At 39.8% G+C, this 12149-nt stretch overlaps 1 protein-coding gene across 1 annotated transcript in view; it reads left to right on the plus strand.

The window, feature by feature from the left end:
- itgav (integrin, alpha V) overlaps positions 1 to 12149 on the plus strand; it is a 109569-nt gene that overhangs the window by 95955 nt on the left and 1465 nt on the right. The window contains exons 24-29 of the mRNA XM_059966815.1: positions 133 to 232; positions 2284 to 2442; positions 6295 to 6402; positions 7742 to 7855; positions 8676 to 8777; positions 8858 to 8980. Coding sequence (XP_059822798.1) covers positions 133 to 232; positions 2284 to 2442; positions 6295 to 6402; positions 7742 to 7855; positions 8676 to 8777; positions 8858 to 8980 — 706 coding nt within the window. The remainder of the gene's footprint in view (positions 1 to 132; positions 233 to 2283; positions 2443 to 6294; positions 6403 to 7741; positions 7856 to 8675; positions 8778 to 8857; positions 8981 to 12149) is intronic.

A 12149-nucleotide genomic window follows, 5' to 3' on the forward strand; every position in this document is an offset into this window, starting at 1 on the left:
TCATTTTGCAGTAAAGCGTTAGTCTCTTGTGCTCCAATGTCACAATTATATTATTAATGTTGGGTAGTTGAATGGTTTGTTGTAAGCTTGCTATATTCTTTCCCACTCTAATATTTTTAATTATTTGGCTAGCGTTTCTTCTCCTGATCAGCTGTTTTTACCCATTGCGAACTGGAAAGAAGACCCTCATAATGAGGAGGAAGTGGGTCCATCAGTCATGCATGTCTATGAGGTTTGTACTGACTTGTTCTTTAGAGTGCTCTGTTCCATCTGTCCTTGGGCATAATATCATTCCCTTATTCTGAATATCCATTTAATATTAGATTCATTATTTATAATCATTAAGGATGAAATTACCATTTCAATGAATGTATGAAAGAAATCTTATTCTTGCAGCTGAACTTTAGTGGTTGCATTTCAGACTTTTTCCTGCCTTTGATCTTCATAGCAGAAAAGGCTGTTTTGCAGGCAGACCAAGATCTTCCAATGAATTGAAGTAGCTCTCTTTTAGACGGCTGAGTATTGAAATCTTCATTGAACTACCTGCTTCATTAAGAATTGTTTTTCATATTAAATTAATTCTGGATGTTGGCAAGAATTTAACACAATTAATAGATGTAATTTGAAGATGGTGTTGTACAGCTTCCTTGGAGCAAATAGCTACGAGGAAAAACTAATCATGGAAAGTTGTTTTTTAGTTAGCAATATCCACTTAAAATTGTGGGGAAATAAGTGCCCACAATAATTAGTTTTGAAAGTCAATACATCATTAATATTCAAAGACGGAAGTTTTGTACCAACCGGCTCCTGGCTCAAGCTACAAAGAACCAACTGTCCTCATTGATGACACTCGTCTCAATGTTGTCAACAAGTTTTGCTGCCTGGGCAGCATAGTAATTCAGCTTCTCTGGATGTAGAGATTGAGTCAAGAACAAGAAAAGCCTGCTTTGCCTTTGGTCAACTGAAAGATCAAGTTTGCTCACAGAACATCAGGTTGGCCACCAAGTGCAAGGTATGCAGGACCATTGTCATATCAGCCTTGCTATACGAGTGTGAGATGTGGTGCCCATACCAGAGTCACTTACGCCAGCTTGACCGACTGCAGCAGTGTCACCTACGTTCTCTGACGAAGATCACCTGGCGAGACAAGGTCTCCAATACCGAGGTCCCCTCTCAAGCCGGACTGCCAGTAGTTTCAACCTTGGTGATGTCAGCCCAAATGTGCTGGGCAGGACATGTTGTCAGAATGCCTGACGGAAGACTGCCCAAGGACATCTTGTACGGCCAACTGTCCAGTGGTACCCAAAACAAGGAGGCCAGCGACTACGGTACAAGGACGTTCTGCACAGGAGCCTCAAGAAAGCTGACATTGCCCCATCAACATGGGAGGATCTGGCTCAAGATCGCTCACAGTGGAGGGACGCCATCAGAAAAGGTGTGGACGCTGCTAAGAACAAGCTCATACAGGCAACAGAGGAAAAGCACAGGAAGCACCACAACAGAGCTTCTGCCCCTGTTGCCCCTCCAGGCCTCACCTGCCAAGTATGCGGCAAGCAGTGCCTGTCAAGGATCGGCCTGTACAGCCACTCCAGGACACACATATCAAACCCCACTAACTGACTGAAAGGAACCAACAACATCCTATGGGATGGATAGCCAGAACCAGTCATATCTTTATGGATATGACAAAAGAGTAAAAGACTGGGAATAAACTCTTTCTGAAAAACTTTTTAAAATTCCTGGAGAAGATGAGCAAATCACCTTCTGTGATATAAAATGCTGTCTTCCTCCCCAGTCGCAAGGTTCTTTACATGGATCTAATGATCTAAAGGTGCAGGAAACGCGTCATGAAAAACAGTGCTCAATACAAAGAACTGGTCCAGTTTATTGGAAACATGGTCTCAAGAATGGTGCAGCAGTATTGGATTTAAACATAAAACCACTAATTAAGTATCTGTTGATCCAGTGTATATATTAATGAAATGCAGCACCTGGCACTTACAAGGCTGAACTTGGTAAGAATTAAGATCCAGTCCATGCCTTGGAGTTTGTCAGAATGCAGATGTAGCCTCTGCAATGGGAGTATTACAAGAATACAAATAATGTCAACATATCTTGGGGCTAGAGTGTGTCACGAAAAGTGACTGACAGGGTTTTTTAAAAAGACACCATAGCCTATAATGGTGTGCTAAACAGTGTGGATCACAGGAACATAACAATATTATTGCTATCATAATTGCTAATATGAAAGCATGAGTGTTAACCAAATTTTCTCTTTTGAAGTTACGGAATAATGGACCAAGTGCTTTTAGCAAAGCCATGTTTGATCTGCAGTGGCCCCACAAGTTTAAGGATAATTTCTTGTTATACGTAATGGAGTACACCGCTGAGGGTCCTATGAATTGTACGTCAGACACCATTATCAACTCTCTGAATTTAAAGGTAGATATTGCATTTATTAGTTTTAGCACTGTATTATTTTTTATGTGTTTTTGGTATATGGACATATGACTTAATTGTATTGAGAAGGCACTGTGACTGAAACTTTTGGTGGTGATGCTCTCGTAATCATGGTAGATAGAGAATTTCAATCCAGCACAATGAAGGAATTATCTGTCAGGGACAGAGTGTAACTTGAAGGTTCCTGAGACATTATTCAATCTCAAGTAATCTTTGGGGGTGAAAAGGGTATTCATTGAGATCATTTGTAAAATGCTCTCTCATGGATCGTGATTTTCTTTTTTGCATTTGTACCCATGTCAAAGTTCAAAAGTTAAAAGTAAATTTATTATCAAAGTACAATATATGCAATGCGGAGATTCATTTTCATGTGGACATATGCACTGATTCTATGGAATAATAACCATAATAGAATCAATGAAACCACCCAACCAGGGTGTTGAAGCAAAGTGCATAAGATGACAAGCTGTGCAAATACAAAAAGAAAAAGTAATAATAAATAATTTAAGCAGTAAATATCAAGAACATGAGATTAAGAGCCCTTGAAAGTGAGTTCTTTGGATGTGAGAAGATTTCAATGTTGTTGCAAGTAAAGTTGAGTTATCCTCTTTGGTTTAAGAGCTTGATGATTGAGAGGTATTAACTGTTCCTGAACTGGTGGTGTGAGTCCTGAGGCTCTTGTACACCTTCCTGGTGGCAGCAGCAAAAAGAGAGTATGACCTGGGTGGTGGAGTTCCTGAACAATGGATGCTACTTTCCTGCAACAACAATTTATGTAGATGTGCTCAATGATTGTGAGGGCTTTACCTGTGGTGGACTGGGCCATATCCAGTACTTCTTATAGGATTTTCCATTCAAGGGGATTGGTGTTCCCATACCAGGCTGTGGTGCAGATAGTTAGTGCACTCTTCACTACACATCTATAGAAGTGTGTCAAAGTTTTAGATGTCATGCTGAATGTCCACAAACTCATAAGGAAGTAGAGGTGTTACCATGCTTTCATCGTAATTACACTTGCATGCTGGGCCCAGAACAGGCTCTCCAAAATAATAACACAAATATAAAATTTCTAACCCTCTCCACCTCTGATCCTCTGAGGACTTGCTCATGGACCTCTGGTTTCCTTCTTCTGAAGTCTAAAATCAGCTCCTTGGTCTTGCTGTCATTAAGAGACTGTTTTCATAACAGTCTCGCTCCTGTATGCTGATTCATCACCACCTTTGATATGGCCAATGATAGTGGTATCATCAGCAAACTTGAATATGGCATTGGAGCTGCGGTTAGTCATACAGTCCCAAGTGGGAAGTGAGTATAGCAGGGAGGATTGTAGTGAGTGGTGAATATTTATCTGCATTTTTGCCAAGCCTTGTGGATGATTGCGAGGCTTTGGGTTTGGAAGTGAGCCATTTATAAGAGCATACAGGCCTTAGCTCTGGTCTGCAGCTTTAGTGAAAATGTCAGAACTGAGGTAATAGAGGATCTGATGATGATCCTGTAAAGGAACTTAGTCTGATCATAAGTGATTTGCAAAGCACTTTTCAAACCTTTTTGCTTGCTTTGTGTGCTTCACCATGATTGAATATGGTGATGTATATGAATTCCTTGCTTGTTATCAACTGACCAAATGCCTATTGCTGATCACCTTGGATTTAGTAGAGCAGGAGAGATTTCATCTAACCTAATTGGCTGTGAGACTGATACCTTTCTTGAGATTCTTACGGTGTTTAACTTGCCAGTGCACGTTTTTTCATAGGGTTTTGCATTATTCTAAGGTGTGCTTGGTACTTCTCCTGACCTCTTTGTATTCTATATTGAACCAATCATTTTTTATTAGGTTGATTATCAGCAGAATGAGCAAAGTTTCATGTAATCGGAATATACTACAGTTCAGTTTCCCACGGTATTGCACTTGGAAAGTTAAAAAGAGATTGTTATGTTGGTGCTCATAAAACTGGCATCTTAAAGTGCTGATGTTGATGTGAAACTGACTGGCATGTACACTTTATCAATGAATTTATACCATAATTAAGAGATGGAGAACTATACAAATAATTTAGGAATATTAGACATTAAAATAAAATTTTGCAGAGAGCAATACAGTTGTTCAAGTTCACATTGAGTACCCCTTATCCAGAATATCAAAATTAGAAAACCTCCCAAATGTTTTTGAGTGCTGACATGACGTCACAAATGGAAAATTCCATAAGGCACTGGGAAGGTTCCCAGGCAATGTGTGGGTCTCTGCACCACAAACAGTTCTGACAAGTGACCTCTCATAGAACATCGAAATCTGCAGTACTTTACAGGCCCTTCGTCCCACAATGTTGTGCTGACCATGTAACGTACTCTTAGAAACTGCCTAGAATTACCCAGCTGCATAGCCCTCTATTTTCTAAGCTCCATGTACCTCTCTAAGAATCTCTTAAAAGACCATATTGTATCTACCTCCACCACTAGCACCTTCATTGCATTCCACGTACCCGACGCTCTCTGTGTGAAAATCTGACCCGACATCCTCTCTGTTCCTACTTCCAAGCACCTTAAAACTATGCTCTGTTGTATTACCATTTCAGCCCTGGGGAAAAAGCCTCTGACTATCCACACAATCAATGCCCCTCATCATCTTATACACCTCTATCAGGTCACCTCTCATCCTCCATCGCTCCAAGGAGAAAAGGCAGAGTTCACTCAACCTATTCTCCTAAGGCATGTTCTCTAATCCAGGCAACATCCTTGTAAATCTCCACTGCACACTTTCTATAGTGTCCACATCCTTCCTGTAGTGAGGTGACCAGAACTGAACACAGTACTCCAAGTGGGGTCTGACCAAGGTCTTATATAGCTGTAACATTATCTCATGGCTTAAATATGTGATGAACAGAAATTAATAAAAAAATAGAAAAACACTGCATAAAGCAGAAATTGAATATCTTGATCTTGTATTGAAAGTGGATTAATCAGCGTTGGAGTGAACCTATACCACTTAACGGTAAGCTGATCATGAAACAAACAAAGATCTATCATGACAAACTGAAAATTGCAGATAATTGTTTTATGCACAAAAGTATAAAAAAATTATATAAAACTGCAAACCCACCCCCCATCGTAGTTGCTGTAGAATGGGTGTCTGTTTGAAATCGATGGTGGATGTGACCATTTGCAGCTCTGGAATCCAGTAATAGATGTGGTTGGAGGTGGCCATTCAACTCCGCGCCCTTGGCAAACTTCTATAGATGTGTCGTGGAAGATGTTCTGACTGACTGCACTACAGCCTGCTATGAGAACGCCAATACCTGTGAGTGGAAAATCCTACAAAAGGTAGTGGATTCAGCCCAGTACATCACAGGTAAAGCCCTCCCAACCATGTAGCACATCTACATGAAAAGTTGTCGTAGGAAAACAGCATCCATCATCAAAGATCCTCACCATCCCAGCCATGCTCTTTTCTTGCTGCTGCCATCAGGTAGAAGGTACAGATGTCCCAGGACTCGTACTTGCAGGTTCAAGTTACTACCCCTCAACCATCAGGCTCTTAAACAAATGAGGATAACTATACTCATCTACCAAAATGTTCCTGCAACCAATGGTCTCACTTCAAGGACTCTTTACCTTGTTATTTCATGCTCTTGTTATTTGTTGCTATTTATTTATAGTTGCATTTGCACAGTTTGTTGTCTAATATACTCTTGCTCTTACATTGATCCTGTTTACGGTTACTATCCTATAGATTTTCCGAGTATGCCCACAGGAAAAAGAATCTTAGGGTTGTATCTGGTGACATGTATGTACTCTGATAAGAAATAATGACCTTTTTTATTATCCATTTTATTGCAGACAGCAGATTCTAAGGCAAACCAGTCGTCACCTGCAACTGCAAAACCAGAAACTCGACACCTCCGAAAAAGCAGAAGTACGAATGAATTAGAGGGGATTCAAGTGCTGGTATGTATCCAGCAGAACCAATGCTTGACTCTCAGTTGTGTTCCCGCAGATGTTCAAAGCCTCATTGCACAAAGCCTTTCAACCAGGAATATCAGTTGGTGTAAATAACAATATTGGGAGTCAAGTTGAGTCTTGAGTTTTGAAGAAACTGAATTCTAAAGGATATCATGATTCTAGTTTCCATACCCAGTCCTCTGCAGTTCAAGTGATGGGAAACCTAGCATAAAGTAATTTCTAAAATTCCTTTTCGTTTCCAAAATGTCTTTTCTCTTCCAAAGGTGCTTATTTGCAGCAGGTTTTGTTTCTACATGTGCCAATCAGTGATATTTGACTAGATGACAGTTCTTAGCAAGATACTAAACCAAGGGGCAATGCAGTCCCCATCAGTCCCATATTCCTTCCTAAAGTATTGCTGAACATTGAGCATTAATGGGAGCCTGGTAGTTTTTCTTCCAATAAATCACGGTTAACTTATTTTATAAATACCTCAGTGGATGGTGCAGATACAGTATAAATCAGTATTGAAACTGCAAGTTTTATTAGAGCTATTGTGGTATTTTCCATTTTTAAAATTAAGCATTGGAAAAAGCTGAAATTAATTCTTTAATTCATAATTATTTATGAGGAGTGATTGATAATTTTGTGGCCTAAGGTAGAAGGAGTCAATTTTAGATAACTTAGCACATTTATTTTTCAATATAGTCCCCTCCTACATTTACATACTTAGTCCAGCGGTCATGGAGCATATGGATCTTGGACCTTTAGAAAGTGTCCACAGCAGGGGTGATTGATAAGTTCGTGGTCTAAGGTAGAAGGAGATGAATTATACAGCTCTTGTTACATTCACATGTAGTTCATCTCTTTGAGTGATTATGCAGAAAGTTTGACATTAATAACTCATCTCCTTCTACCTTAGGCCACAAACTTATCAATTACCGCTGATGAGTTATTAACTTCAAACTTTCTGCATTATCGCTTGAAGAGTTGAACTGCACGTGTATGTAATGAGAGCTGTATAGCTCATTCTACCCCAGGCCACGAACTTATCAATCACCCATTCGTGGACACTTTCTGGAGGTCCAAGCTCTGTATGCTCCACGACCGCTGGACTAAGTGTGTAAATGTAGGAGGGTACTATGTTGAAAAATAAATGCTAGGTTTTCTAAAATTGACTCCTTCTACCCTAGGCCACGAACTTATCAATCGCCCCTCGTACGATGTAGTTGTGTAAATAAATATGCTTTGAATGTCCCAAGTTTCCCGTAATTAGCCTAATTTTTTTTTAGAACATATTTGAATCCATTGACATAAGTTCTCTTAAATATGTTAATTCCCCTAGGAATGTGGCTCTGCAGATTGTATGAAAATAAACTGTCAGATTGGCAAACTGGAAAGGGGCAAGAGTGTAGTTCTGCACATCCGATCACGATTATGGGCTGAAACGTTCATGCAGGTGAGTAGCAGGGAGTTGAACTTCTGCATAAACTTTGTCCTATTTGTCCAGTTAATTTAATGCAACATGCACAAAAACAGTAAGATCCAGGTACACTAAAAAACTTGCAGCAGCATTACAGGCACTTTGGTACAGACAATGCACAGAATACAAATTATACTGAATTCCAGATAGGGAAGAGACAGGAAAAAAAAACCTCATTTGGTGTATTTATTGTTCCAGCAGTTAATTTTATGGGATAATCAAGATTCAAAGTACATTTATTGTTAAAAGTATGTACGCAGCGTTCAACCCTAAAATTCGTCTTCTGCACATATAGGCACAAAATAAAAAAAAACCATGGAACCAACCCGTTCAAAGAAAATCATCAACACCCCCTCCACAAACAAAAAAAAAATCACATAAACAGCTGCAAAAAATGAGCAAAATCATGGAATATAAAACACAAAATCAGAAGGCATATTTCAATTCAGCTCAGTGTGCATCATCTGCGAGCTGCCCCAAGTCAAAAATCACTCAGAAGTAGCAACGAGAAAGGAGCAACCAGAGCAAGAACACATCATAAACTTGAATTAGAGTTCACATGAGCTAGAAACCGTGGTGATTAAACCTTCCTCTGTCACCATCCTCCAATGGCATCGGGGGTGAGGGGGGAGAGAGCAAGACAGACCATTCATTCAATGGCAAGGATATACAAGTTATTAGTAAACAGATATATAAACTATTGGATCTTATGGGAACTTTCCTGAAGAAGACTGTTTGGAAGACTCTTATAAAACATCAAAATAAATGGTCTTTCCATTTTCTTTTTTGTTGCTAGAAAGAAAACCAGTCCTACTCCTTGAATGCTTCAGCAACATACAATGTCATAGAAATGCCATATAAAAACTTTACTGCTGAGCTTCCCTCTGGGTTTATTGTGGTAAGTGCCTATTTTGGATCTGTTAGTGCAATTGAAAATCAAGCTTTATTGTGTAACCAGCAGTTTTTTTTTAATTGCAGGTCACCACTTTAGTGACTTGGGACAAGCCAATGGCTCCTCACCAGGTGCCATTTTGGGTAATTATACTGGCACTCCTGGCAGGTCTCCTACTTCTAGGCCTCTTGGTACTTATCATGTACAAGGTAAGTGCTATACATTGCTGGGCATTTAACTTATAATCAGTCTCTGGAAAGTGCAGAGAGGTAACTGGATAATAGACTAATGTGTATGTTGTCTTTCACTCAATAACCAAAATAGTAGATGAGGGTAGGCCAGTGAATGCAGAGGCCTTCAAAGTCCTGCATGGCTTGACCTCATGGAATCCAGGGAGAGCTGGTTAGGTGAGGGTCTGGTTTGGAGGGACCGCTGCACAGAATCGTGGAAAGCTCAGCCAGCTCCAGAATGAGCAGTAGCCTCCCAAGCAATGAGGACAACCCAGTGCTGGGGACGACTTGGTACTTGGACAATTTAAATGGACTGTAAAGGAAGTGTGTCAGGACCGGAGGCGAGAGTTGGGGCTGGTTCTGCTCTGTGACATTTACTCTGTTCTTCTCGGTGCTAGGGCTGTGCTCGGCTTTGGGTTTTGTGTCTGCGAGCCTCGCAACTATTTGCCCTGCGGTGTGAGGAACTGGGCCTGCTCCGGTGGTTTGGACTCACTTTTGCTGTGAATGCTGTTGCTTGCTTTTATTGTTTGCATGATTTGTTTTTTTTTCTCTCTTTGCGCATTGGGTGTTGGTCTTGGTTTTTTAATTGGGTTCTTTCGGGTTTCTTGGTTGACAAATATCAAGGTTGTATAATTTAATACGTACTTTGATCTCGAAAAGGTGGCATCCATGATTAAGGACCCCTATCACCCAGGATATGCCCTCTTCTCATTACTATCATCAAGGAGGAGGTACAGGAATGTAAAGACAAAGACCCAGTGGTTTAGGAACAGTGTCATCCCCTCTGCCATCAAGATTTTGAATGCACAATAAATTAATGTACACCACCAGGCTATTTTCCCTCTATTCCCCTTTTTTTTTGTTACAGGCAAATGTGACATTTTGGAAAGTTAAACCAGAATAGGACTTGTGCTATGATTGGTAGGGCAGTAAGGAGTGTAATGGAACAGAGATTCTGGAAAACGAGTATATTGCTCATTGAAACAACTTCACAGGTAGACTGTGTAATGGAAAAGATTTGGCACACAGCCAGTGCTTCATCAGTCAGGGCATTGAGTACTGAAGTTTGGGCATCATGTTGCAGTTGCGTAAGTCATTGATGAGGCTGCACACTCTACAGTTTTGGTCACCTGTTATAGACAAGACCTGGATAAACTGGAAAGAATACAGAAAAAATTTGCAAGGATGTTGTCAGGACTAAAGGGCCTGAGTTACAGGCAGGTTTTGGGTGTACACTCAGGCTACTTTATTAGGTAAACTGTACACCTGCTCATTAATGCACATATCTAATCGGCCAATCATGTGGTAGCAACTCAGTGTATCAAAGCATGTAGACATGGACAAGAGGTCCAGTCTAAGTGACTTTGACCATGGAATAATTGTTGGTGCCAGATGGTGTGGTTTAAGTATCTCAGAAACTGCTGATCTGTGATTTTTGTGCACTAGAGCTCTAGAGTTTAAGTTCTGAGTGTGAAAGCACCTTGTTATGAGAGAGGTCAGAGGAGAATGGTCAGACTTGTTCAAGCAGCCAGGAAGGTGACAATAACTTAGATAACCACACATTACAACAGTGGTGTGCAGAATATAATTTTTGAATGGACAATACGTCAATTGTTGAAGCTGATGGGCTATAGCAGCAGAAGACCATAAAATACACTCAGTGGCCACTTTATTAGGTACAGGAGTGTATGTTTAACTGTTCTATCCTGGCTATTTATCATACTGACCATGCATTCATTGGTAGTTTAATATGATTAATGTTACTATTAATTTTTAAACTGAGGTTGGATGGAAATTACATTCCTCTAATATACATAGGCAATGTAAATTTGACAAATAATCTTGATGCAATACATTGAAACTACTAAAGAGAATAATGAACCCATGAAACTAAAATTGTAAACAGCCGGAAGATATTGTAATTAACACTACAGGAGCATTGTGGAAAGTAAACGAGGCAGATGAAATTACTCAACTTGGTAAACCATAGATCTTTGGAAAGATATGTTGGTTTAATTAGTTACCTGAGCTATTTTAAAAATAAGCATATTAAAAGACAGGCACAAAGTAACATAATTACATTTGTAATGTTTGGAATAATAATCCTCTTCAAGGATGAGGTTTAAGCTTCAGGTTTTATTGCTGGGTGCCAGCTGTCGCTGGTAAATCTGAATAAGTCTGTGTAAATCCGAACAAGGCAGGGATTCATCATGATTATTTAAAATTCAGTAATTGAACCTTAATGTTGGAATCTGTGTTTTTTCAGGTAGATTATACTATTCATTCAGGTGTTTGTTTAGGATACTGGAGTGTTCTAACTTTAAGTGCTTCACAGAACCTGGTACCTTCCATGAGAGGAAAAGAGAGTGTCTTGATAATCTGTGGATATCATAGGATCATAGAAAACCTGCAGCACAATACAGGCCAAGTTGTGCCGAACATGTCCCTACCTTAGAAACTACTAGGGTTACCCATAGCCCTCTATTTTTCTAAGCTCCATGTACCTATTCAAAAGTCTCTCAAAAGACCCTATCGTATCTGCCTCCACCACCATTGCTGACAGTCCATTCCACACACTCACCACTCTCTGCGTAACAAAACAAAAAAAACAAACAAATTTACTCCTGACATCTCCTCTGTACCTACTCCAAGCACTTTAAACCTGTGCCTTCTCGTGACAGCCATTTCAGGCCTGGGAAAAAGCCTCTGACTATCCACACAATCAATGCCTCTCATCATCTTATACACTTCTATCAGGTCAGCTCTCATCCTCCGTTGCTCCAAGGAGAAAAGACCACATTCACTCAATCTGAAGTAGAAGGAGGTTGTTTTGTTTTGGGATAACATTATGATCAGAATCACCAACTCTAGTTATATCCAAATAGCAAAGCATTCTTTAATTTATTATATTGCAAAGTGTAATATGTTTATAAGATTTTACCCAGTTGCTGGAAAGGGAACAGCTTTAGTTTCTTTCTTTGAGATGAAAAGAGATTTGTTCATCAGTGATGTTCTTGCCAACATCAACTCTCTGATGTTCTCAAATGAAAACTTTGAACATTTTCAGTAAATTCATGCTTAGTACTGACGAGAGGTGAAAATCCTTCATCCTACAGTACCTGTCTGCATTTTCAGCAGGACCAAAAAA

The sequence above is a fragment of the Hypanus sabinus genome, chromosome 4 (genome assembly GCF_030144855.1).
Source record: "Hypanus sabinus isolate sHypSab1 chromosome 4, sHypSab1.hap1, whole genome shotgun sequence".
Classification (NCBI taxonomy): Eukaryota; Metazoa; Chordata; class Chondrichthyes; order Myliobatiformes; family Dasyatidae; genus Hypanus; species Hypanus sabinus.